At 33.6% G+C, this 12027-nt stretch overlaps 1 protein-coding gene across 3 annotated transcripts in view; it reads right to left on the minus strand.

The window, feature by feature from the left end:
• Positions 1 to 1695: 1695 nt before the first annotated feature.
• LOC144970036 (proton-coupled amino acid transporter 1-like) overlaps positions 1696 to 12027 on the minus strand; it is a 50394-nt gene continuing 40062 nt past the window's right edge. For all 3 annotated transcript variants that reach the window (XM_078909222.1, XM_078909223.1, XM_078909224.1), the window contains exons 7-11: positions 10916 to 11060; positions 9566 to 9696; positions 7997 to 8175; positions 4754 to 4926; positions 1696 to 2829 (exon numbers count right to left, since the gene is read on the minus strand). In XM_078909222.1, coding sequence (XP_078765348.1) covers positions 2591 to 2829; positions 4754 to 4926; positions 7997 to 8175; positions 9566 to 9696; positions 10916 to 11060 — 867 coding nt within the window. In that variant the 3' untranslated portion in view covers positions 1696 to 2590. The remainder of the gene's footprint in view (positions 2830 to 4753; positions 4927 to 7996; positions 8176 to 9565; positions 9697 to 10915; positions 11061 to 12027) is intronic.

Raw genomic sequence — 12027 nt, forward strand, 5'->3', positions numbered from 1 at the left:
TCTATGCAAAATTCGCCATCTTGATTGAGATCTGAATCTTAAAAAATATTATTATAATATATACAAACTGATCGTTAATTAAACCCTTTATATGCAGGGTTGGAATTCCCTGTAACGTGACATCATATCATCTTAATATTTTCAACAAAAGAGAGAAACAAGGATAATAAGAACTACAAAATATAAATAAAACATACACATAACATTCACATCACCTCCATCACTTAACCCTCTCCATACCAACTACAGGAAAATCGTCACATTCGTTACGATACAACCAACATTTTTCTTATTCATATTTCTTTTGTACATTATAAAATTTAAAGAAAATGAACAGTGTGCTGTAGAGCATGTTTTGCTAAAGAAATTATTTATCGCAAGAATTTTACAGCTATTGTGTTTGAGTGATAAAAAAAATATTTTTGTGTTAGTTGGGTGTGAAGTTTTGGGGAAAATCATGAAAATGGCTGGTAATGAGAGAGTTTTAAAAAATACAGGATATTGGTAAACATTTGTTAAGCTGAATAATCCTACTGTTTTTTTTTTGTTTGTTTGTTGCTTTAGGTCTCTTCCAACACAATTGAGGTTATATGAGAGACCGCTGAAACAAAAAAACAAGCAATCTAACAAAAATAGTACAAATGTCAATCAAAATCATAACCTAAAGATATCATAAGCTAAATTATAAATAACCAAGAACAAACAGGCAGAAGATTTACAGAAAAAAAATATCCCCTGTCAAAAATACAATCACAAACCAAAGAAGCAGGATAGGCTAGTAAAGAGAAGAAGAAACGACATCACTATCGGATCGTACACCCATGCGAACATCATAGGTATATGATTCAAGGGTGATGCTCCCATCCAACCACCCGCAATAATCCTACTGTATACATGATCAATAAGCGATACAATAATAACAATGACTTGATAAGAATTAAAATCCTATAGATATATAAGTAGACTGGCTCCCTCTCTGGTATAAAACATTGGAATCAATTCATAAAATACAGTAAGCCTGACCTGACTACGACTACGAAAAATCTGCAGAAAAACAAATTTTTGCCTTCAATTTCAAAACTACATGAGCATCTGTAAGTCGTTAAAACGTGTTGAAAATGAACGTTGATGGCAGACTAAACAATTTAAGGGATTTTGAAGTTTTATTTAATCCTTGTGATGGTGAAATATTGATCTCTAAAGTAAACTATAGCGACTAACTACTATTTTATCTCCCAAAAAATACGAATTTTTTTTTTCATGTAGGCAGGTCTGAGTAACCCCCCCCCCCCCCCCCAAACAAATCCCTTTAAAAAAGATCACAAACAATATATTGATAGATTTTGATTAACATAGAGCCTCATTGCTATACTCTTAAAAAGTATTGTATAAAAATGAACATAACAGTATCACAAACAAAACAAACAAAAAAGGACAAAATACTAAACAAGGAACGTTTCGGGCTCAAAACCCTTTTTCAGCCAAAAAAAAACCCACAAAGATTGTTCAAACGATTTTCTGACTGAATTTAGCACGATGTATTAACGATTTAATTGGGGATTTTTAAAAGTTATTTGCTGAAGAGGAGTTTTGAGCCTGAAATGTTCCATCTTTGGTATTTTGTTCTTTTCTTTTCTTTTTCTTTCTTCTTTTTTTGATTACAAAATAATTTTTTTAAATACATTTTCTCTTATATTTTGGATTTTAAGCATCCAACTGCGAATTTTTAAAATATAACTTTAGTCCAGTTTGACCCCTCAATTCCTGTGCCTACCAATCTTTGTGATATAAAGTAACAGGTAAATGTCAAACTCTTTTTCAGTCAATGATGAAAAACGCATAAAGTAAGACTTAGTTTTGTCAAGTTCTTGGAAACAATTAATGTTTTAGTTCTTGGAAACAATTAATGTTTTAGTTCTTGGAAACAATTAATGTTTTAGTTCTTGGAAACAATTAATGTTTTAGCCAGAAAGCATTTCCTTGGCCGGAAAGAAAAGTGATATTACATATAATTACTGCTTTTGTAATTGGATGAAGTTAGAGTTTTTTCAGTTAATGGTAAAAACAAAATGACTGTTTTGATATGCCAATTCTTTTAAAAAGAGCATTTTGGGATAAAACTCTTCCTCAGCATTCACCCTGGCATGGGTCCATTTTCCTTTGTACGGTGACTGACCAATCAAATAAAGATGGACAGGGTGACCATTTTGAGATGAAACTCTTCCTCAGCCTACAAAATTAGTCTTATAAGTATTGCTTTTGTCATTGCTGAAAGACAATACAGTAGATTACTGTACCACAAATTCATAAAAAAAGGGGAATTTTGTCTTAAGGGTCTATTCCAAGGGAAGAGTAGAATAACCCAGGCGTCAGCCACAGTGCAGGAGCCCAAAGTGAGCAGGAGCGAGTTGACTTGCTCAAGGCCACACAGCACGGAGAGTAGTCAAACTCGATACTTTTCAGGTACGAAGCAAAAGACCGTACCACTGAACCGCGCTGTCCCCCAGAATACTGACCAATCTTTGACCCTCTCATTACACGCTGCCCCCCAGAATACTGACCAATCTTTGACCCTCTCATTACACTGTAGTTAAAAAGTCTTTACAATTTCCCTCAGCGCTGAATACGTCCCGGTCACACATCCCAAGATTCCAAAAATGATGATGATGAAATTCTTGGGCCAAATCCACCATCGCATGGGTCCGTCCTCCTCGCGCAGGGTGACCGTTTCGATGAAGACTGGCAGAATGACTGCCAGGGATGAACTGGCAAAGGCACCAATCAGTGAAATGAGAAGATCCAGATGGGGAATGGCGGCAGCAAAGGCAACTGGATGATGGGGGTGGGGGATGGGGAGAGTGATCAGAGGGGTGGGGGAATAAGAAGAAGAGTGAGAGTCGGGGGAGGGAGAGAGGAGAAAAGTTAAAAAAAAAAAAAATTGATAAGAATTAAAATCCTATAGATATATAAGTAGACTGACTCCCTCTCTGGTATAAAACATTTGAATCCATTCATAAAATACAGTAAGCCTGAACTGACTACGACTACGAAAAATCTGCAGAAAAACAAATTTTTGTCTTCAATTTCAAAACTTCAGGAGTATCTGTAAGTCGTTAAAACATATTGAAAATGAACGTTGATTCTTATTGATATTCTTATTCTTATTCATTCACCCTCATGATGTCATGCTTGATTGTGAACGTGAAACATTTGTGGTAAACAGACGTTTCTCCATCTTGAAAACTTTACAGTGAGAGTGTGTCAAAAATGACGCGTGTTTACCCATGCCACGTGTGTTTGAATGAAACAATCTATTTATAGAACTTGTGGAAAACGATTGGTCATTCATTCATGAAATAATAACATTATAGTCTGTGTTTCTAGAAAAATAGCCAATCAACAAGCAAACAGCAGTTTGAGCAGAATAGTCTGTAAATGTCTAGGCTAGTGTGTAGTAGCAGAAATCACGGATAAACCCGTGGTCAGGGCTGGTTGAGTTAAAAAGTAAATGAAATTACAGAAAATACTTCATTTTATTGAACAAGTGGTAAATTTTATATATTTTTCACTTTCGCATAGCGGCCAACTGTTCAAAGAACTAAATCGGGACACAGCACTGTCATGATTCAAAATGGCTGTATGTTTGGACTATTATATAACATCATTATACAACATAATCTAGATTTACAACTTTTTCCTATTCATTGTTTTAATTTGCAAGTGAAAAAGTGTAAAGCTGGGACATACGTACATACAAGGGTAATTTCTATATACAAAGAACACCCTGAAGACATATTCTCCATAGCTGTCATCAATGGCTTAATCAAATGATGATACTTACATGTGAGAAAAACAAAGAATACCCTAAAGATGTATTCTCCATAGTTGTCATCAAAATTAATTACAACGCTGTTTATTGATGAATATAACTGAAAGTTGGCACACAGTTAGAAAAAAGGTCATTTTAGATTATGTCAAGCGACAAAACTCGTGCGATTACCAGAAGACCGTTAAAAATAGATTTTTACTCTTTGGAGTAAAATATTTCTAAAAGTACCAGGCGTGGAGGTTTTGTCGCTGACAAGGTAATACATGAACATTTCTTCTTTTTGGTTGTAAAATTTCATATGAATATGACGAGTACTTTTCCCGTATTTTACAAAACACCATCCTAATTTGCTCTTCAAGTTTCAATCTTTTAATCCACTTATTACGCAAGATACAACCAAAGGTCGAAAAAAAATGCCCAAAAAGCGTGCCATATTTTCGCGTTTTTTTCCTCTTTGCGGGTCATCCAAATAAATGACACCTTTGAAACTGCATAACTTGTTTATTTATGAACGGATTTTCAAAATTCATAAACATTTTTACTCAGTGGAGATAGGGCTTTGATTTTAGACAAAAATTTTCCTCAAAAAGAGAAAAAAACATTTTTCATAGTCATTGCTACATCAATGGCTTAATAAAATGATTATACTTACATGTGAGAAATACAAAGAATACCCTAAAGACGTATTCTCCATAGTTGTCATCAATTGATTATACTTACATGTGAGAAATACAAAGAATACCCTAAAGATGTATTCTCCATAGTTGTCATCAATTGATTATACTTACATGTGAGAAATACAAAGAATACCCTAAAGACGTATTCTCCATAGTTGTCATCAATTGATTATACTTACATGTGAGAAATACAAAGAATACCCTAAAGACGTATTCTCCATAGTTGTCATCAATTGATTATACTTACATGTGAGAAAAACAAAGAATACCCTGAAGACATATTCCCCATAGTTGTGAATGAAAGGATGACTAGACCTCTTCTTCAACGATGGCCATATGATCTTGATCGGCACGTACAGCTGGATCCCGTATGAGATGAAGATGGCGATGGCAAACATCAATTTCACGGACAGATACAACCTGGTCAGTCCAAATAAATATAAAAATGATGTGCTGGTTGGTCAAGAAAAAAATGATGCATGCCTGTCTGCATTCAGATATCTAGTCTAGTGGTACGACACTTGCCTTCGGAATTCAAAGGTCTGGGTTCGATTCCTGCTCTGAGCAGCGCCTAGTTGAGTCCTTGGAAAAGGCTCTTTATCTTATTTTATCTTACTAAAGGCTTAATATAGGAATTATCCTTTAAATGCCTTCTACAATAGTTTATAATTACAGAATCCCATATAGCTTATATTATTGTATCATTCACAGACAGTTTTACACAACTTTGAATGTCAAGAAAAACGTATCAATACGGCAATGTAAAATCAAAATATATTACCATTCTTCTTCTTCTTCTTCTAGGTTCCATGCCTGGTCCAGGCTTCGGATACTGCATGAATTATCTCTCTCCATTCCTCCCTGTCTCTTGCTTTTTCAAACAGCTCTTGGATTGTTAGGTTGGTGAAGCCCTTCAGTTGGTCTATGAGTGTTTTTCTTTGTCTCCCCCGGGTGCGTTTACCAGGTATTTTTCCACAACTTTGACAGGTATTCATTCTTATCTTTCCTTACTATGTGTCCGAAAAAGGATAGTTGTCGATCCACTATTAAGGGCATTAGTTTCCTTTGTTGGTATGTTTGTTTTAGCACTTCTTCGTTCGTTTTGTGTGCAGTATACGATATTCTCTGCATCCTTCTCAAACACCACATTTCAAAAGCTTCAATGTTCTTTTGTGTTTCTGCATTTGTAGTCCAGCTTTAGCATCCGTATAACAAGATTGGCCACACGTAGCACTTCAAGACTCGGAATCTAATCCCGAACGACATCTGTTTGTTTTTCAAAATGTTTCCGAGGTCCATGAAGGCCTGTTTGGCTTGAGTTATTCTTGCTCGTATGTCTCGGTTACATCTTCCATCTGTTGTCACTATTGAACCTAGGTATTTAAAACTTTCTACGTTGGTAAGTTGCTCGCCGTGAATCGTTATATTGCAGGTGTTGTTGTTTTCGGGGTTTTTCTGTATTACCATGCATTCCGTTTTGGTGATATTCACTTCCATTCCCTTGGCTTCACTATCTACTACCACTTTGTCAACAATCTTTTGAAGTTGGATTTCTGATGTTGCAATGAGTACCGTATCGTCTGCGTATCTTATATTATTTATGTTGTGACCTCCCACTTTTATTCCCTCCATATTAGTTATGCCCCTCATGATTGTTTCTTGGTATAGATTAAACAGATCTGGTGAGGCAACACACCCTTGACGGACTCCTTTCTTAATAGGAATGGAATTTCCTGTAGAGTTTCCGATTTTGATAGATGCCTGCTGGGTGTAGTATAATGTTTGCATGAGTCTGAGGTCTTTCTCATCAGCGCCAATGGAGTGCAGTTGTTTTAGTATTTCTTCGTGGCGTACTCTATCAAAAGCTTTTTTGTAGTCGACCATAGAATACTGGTAATTGGAAATTGGTCATGATCAAATAAATCATAAATGTACAAAGTTCATAGTACAATGAAATATTAATGACAAAAATAATCATGAAAGCAGCAACGATAATAATCATATATAAGTCTCTGATAAATTATTATTTTACATTGTTTCAATGTCATTCATTTTACTTGTCAACATTTACAAGCTAGTCTACAATATCATGAAATTAATGGAAACAATTTTATCCACATGACAATTAAAGTTTAAAAGATAAATAAATAAATGGATAAATAACTTATAAACAAACAAACATATAAATGAATAGATAATTAAATAAATAAATAAAAATTAACAAGATCAAATTGAATTCATATTCTCTCACCATACTCAGGCGTAAAATAAGTACCTAGCTGTTAACAGCATTGTCCCTGTCCAAAAAAAAATGTAATATCGCCTAACAGGCAGCATGTCTCGTTTTACATGTTAAGTGTTATTGTTTGTGAGCACGTTTAGTGAATATTGTGAAATCTTTAGTTTCCAATTATCTTAGTCATTTTAATGAATGTCTGAATTGACGAACTAAAAAGACTGGCGACATTTCTGCCTGTAGTGCAGAACTTCAATTTGGAGCTCATCCCGTCATTGATTTCATGAACTTTTCTAAGTGACATTTAGTCATTTCACATAAATAAATAGTAGGTTATATAATCTGTGTGTATTTTATAAAATAAATAGTGATTAAATTAATTAGGATAAATTATGATTTTAGCACATATTATGGTATCAAAATCCTTCATAGCGCAATATCAACTAAACATGCTCATAGTGCTTTACAAAGGGTATCTGACTAACAGCAACATGTAACATGTAGAATGAGACATGACGCCTGTTAGGTGATATTACAATTTTCTTCCGACAGAGACAACGCTGTTAATGGCCAAGTAGTCATTTTACACCTGAGTACAATGAGATAATGTGAGTAAAGAGCCTTTTCCAAGGACTCAATTATGCAACGATCGAGGCTCGAACCAGCACCTTTCGATTCAAAAGCGAGTGTCTTACTACAAGACCACATAGCTGCACTCTCTATATCAATTATTTTTTATTGATATGATGGTTTGTGAAGCTTGTTACATATGTGAAATTGACAACGATCCATGCTTTTCCTAGTACATTTATGTAGAACCTAATCTCATTCTAAAATATTCTCTATTGTCTTCAGGCACTTTTCTACTCACTTCATTTCCTGTTATCATCAACACAACAGCCTATTCCTCTCACTTTTCTGAATTACAATCCACTCCGAATAATCGCAACACCTTGGGATCAGGGAAAATGTTGCGATTAACCGAACACATTAAAGCCCGCCCACTCTCGATTCTCCAACGTGTCATGATTTCACATGATGAAATCGAATCATGAGATTTTGTTTGATTGATTCCTTGAATTTGCCTCCTTTTCAGGTCGAAAATTTGTTGTGATTAACCGGTGTGTTGCAATTAACCAATGACTTTTATATAGAATTAATTCTGTTTCTTGGGAAATGTTGCAGCTAACCGAAAGTTGCAATTAACCGAGTTGCGATTATCCGGAGTGGACTGTATATACATGCATGACTTACCAACTGTCCTGTGGCAGATTTAAGGTGATGCTGCCCAGACTGTCCTCCCCAAACTTGAGGTAGCCGTAGAACCCCATACTGGTGTACAGGACAATGACGATTATCATGCCAAGATTCAACACGCCGTCCCAGCTGGCAAAGTCGTTGGGGTGTCTCATGGCATTTTCTAGTGGAAGCACCTGGCAATGGTTTAGAGAATCGTTATATTTTACTTGACAGCATTTGGACGGATGGCATTGTGAAGAATTAAGAAAGCAAGAATGAAAGTCGATAATGGTTAAAGAAATGACATTGATGAAAGAAAAGAAAAAATATCAAAGATAAACGACAAAAAAAAAAAAAACAAAAGAAAAGAATCAAAGTAAAAAAAAATGTTAATACGAAAGAGAAAAAAATTACTATTTGATGCTAGAATTGTACTAAAAGTCTGACTGCTTCTACAATACTCCAGTGAAAGGGTTGCTAACTCTTGACATCAACTCTAAATATAGAAATGTGGCACTGACTGACCAATGAAATTGCAATAAACCTGTCACATGATGCAGGCTTTTAATCCTCTGCTTATCAATATCAAGGGAGCTAACTGGGGAAAAAAAGTAAATTCTCATCTGAAAATGATGTTTACTTGTTGGCAGGGCATAAAGATCTCTTCGCAGGTGTAATGTAAATGAATTAGCTTAGGCAAAAACGTGAATAGACATGAGCACGAAGGCTGACTTGGACCTGGATGAAAGCTCCCACCATTCTCACACTTCTCGCCTCCCATTTCTCCCCTATCCGGTATCCGCCAACCTCTATAACTAAACTTCTCATCAGGTTAATCTCTATAGCATATTACACACGATCTAGAATCTAGGTGGCTAACTTTACTGTAAGATGTAGCCTCTTGAACTTCCTAACAGAAAAACACTCAATTCCCCATCGAACTGCCTGGCAATTTGTATTGTGTGTGGTTATCCCGAGCCAGTATTCTAAGTCATCACCTTCCTAGTTTCTTGCTTTCTTCTTCTTCCTCCTACCTTTGCTTTTACTTTCTGTTTCTCGATTATTTCATGGCATTTGATTGTCTCAAGAATATTTCAAATTCGGTCTTTAAAATAGAAATAAATGAACGAATAAATAAATAAATAAATAAATAAATAAATACATAAATAAATAAATAAATACAATAAATAAATAAATACATAAATAAATAAATACATAAATAAATAAATAAATAAATAAATCATAAATAAATGCATAAATAAATAAATAAATAAATAAATAAATAAATAAATAAATAAATAAATAAATAAATAAATAAATAAATAAATAAATAAATAAATAAATAAATAAATTTATCTTAGAGGGTCTATTCCAATGGAAGACTGGAATAACCTAGGCATCAGCCACAAAATGAGCTAGAGCGAGTTGCTCAAGGTCACACACCACGACGTGTAGTCAAACTTGGTACCTTTTGGGTATGAGACAAAGACCATAGCTCTGAGCCATGCTGCCTGGCCTAAATGCTATGCCACAGCCATGCTGATTTCACACAGACAACCACAAAAATCAAATCATTCAAATTACCAGGCTGATTCCTTCCACAGCGAAAAAGGCTGTCCCAAAGAACAAAGGCAAGTTGCCGATGTCACTAAAGGCGGGCCGTTCTGATGTATTTGGAAGTCCCTGGACGATGTACTGGAATATGATGATCAAGCCTGTGGGAAGAAGGAATCTTTGATTATCTAAACAGGTCTAGAGGTTTAACCGTCCTTGTAAAATTTTAAAGAACTGAACAAGTGTGTAAAAAAGGTGCCAGACAAAGCAAGAAAGAACAATACAAGAAAAAAAAACATCCCAAAAGATCAGTCGGTCTCGACTGCAGATCGAACCTCAGACCTTCTGATTACCGGTAATCAGAAGCTCTGAGGTTCGATCCCCAGTCGAGGTCAATTTCTATAACGTTAAACAGACAATAGCAATTGCTTGCTATCCTTTGGATAGGACACTAGTCTATTGCAAAGAACTGTCCACCAGATCTAACAGATCTATTCACTACTGGGTGGACAGGGTGGGTAGAAAAAAATATCGAATGTACACAGGATCGATCTTGGCCCTTTTGCAAGTGAATCACGTGCTCTACCAATTGAGCTGTTGGGACCTCCAATTATGAAAAAAAAAATAATAATGACGCCCTTTTGCTACGGCACCATAAGATATCGTCGCCTTGGCATTCCATGAAGGAATATAGATAATCCATCAAACAAGATGTCTGATGTCAACAGGAATCACCCATGTTGTCACAGTGAGCAAATTGGAGGTTAATAATCTTGCCCAAGGAAAGAAACAAAAAGTGGGGTTCGAACCCAGGACTTTCTGGATCACAGTGTATACCTTAAACAGTCGGCCACTTCGCCCTCAATTATAAGTATGGAAAAAATCTTACATTCTTAAAAAAGTATTGAAAACACTTGAATTAGAAAATTAAACAAAATGGGGATACCATACCGTGCGCTCTATAAGAGTTTATTATTATTATTATTATTATTATTATTAATTATTATTATTATTATTATTATTATTATTACTATATATTATATTATTATTATTATTATTATTATTATTATTATTATTATTATTATTATTATTATTATTATTATTATATTATTATTATATTATTATTATTATTATTATTATTATTATTACTATTACTATTATTATTATTATTATTACTATTACTATTATTATTATTAATTATTATTATTATTATTATTATTATTATTATTATTATTATTATTATTATTATTATTATTATTATTATTATTATTATTATTACTATTATATTATTATTATTATTATTATTATATTATTATTATTATTATTATTATTATTATTATTATTATTATTATTATTATTAAACAAGATGTTAGTTGGTACCTGTCAATGTGAGGATGTTGGCGAAAGCTGAGAAAGGTGCGAGATTTTCCAGTTTTCTGACGAATACATAGGGAATCAAGGCAGCCACCACGATGAGTTCATACACAATATTGTCTGGGTCATCGGGGTGGAAGTGATGAATCACCTGGTGGGATGGAAAATAAAGGGGGGAAATCGTAAGCAAACAAGTAGAATGGATAAATACCTCTTTTTTTACAGATATGAATACCTCTTTTTTTTACATATATGAATACCTTTTTTAACAGATATGAATACCTCTTTTTACAGATATGAATACCTTTTTTTACAGATATGAATACCTCTTTTTATACAGATACGAATACCTCTATTTTTTACAGATATGAATACCTCGTTTTTACAGACATGAATATCTTTTTTTTAACAGATACGAATACCTCTATTTTTTACAGATATGAATACCTTTTTGTTACAGATATGAATACCTCGTTTTTTACAGATATGAATACCTATATTTTAGAAATACGAATACCTCTTTTTTACAGATAAGAATACCTCTTTTTTACAGATATGCATACCTCTTTTTTTAACAGATAAGAATAACTCTTTTTTTACAAATATGAATACCTCTTTTTTACAGATAAAAGCAACTCATTTTTACAAATACGAATACCTCTTTTTTACAGATATGAATACATCTTTTTTACAGATATGAATAACTCTTTTTCTTACAGATATGAATAACTCTTTTTTACAAATACGAATACCTCTTTTTTAACATTTACCTCTTTTTTACAGATATGAATACCTCTTTTTTACAGATATGAATACATCTTTGTTACAAATATGAATACCTCTTTTTTACAGATATGAATACATCTTTTTTACAGATATGAATACCTCTTTTTTACAGATATGAATACATCTTTGTTACAAATATGAATACCTCTTTTTTACAGATATGAATACATCTTTTTTACAGATATGAATAGCTCTTTTTCTTACAGATATGAAAACCTATTTTTTTACAAATATGAATACCTCTTTTTTACAGATATGAAAACAAACAGGAACATTAAATTAGTGAATCAAAAATACCCCGAACAACTTTAGCTTTTAGGTAACACAATATC

This window comes from Berghia stephanieae, chromosome 4 (genome assembly GCF_034508935.2).
Source record: "Berghia stephanieae isolate SIO BIC M18660-M18661 chromosome 4, UCSD_Bste_1.3, whole genome shotgun sequence".
Classification (NCBI taxonomy): Eukaryota; Metazoa; Mollusca; class Gastropoda; order Nudibranchia; family Aeolidiidae; genus Berghia; species Berghia stephanieae.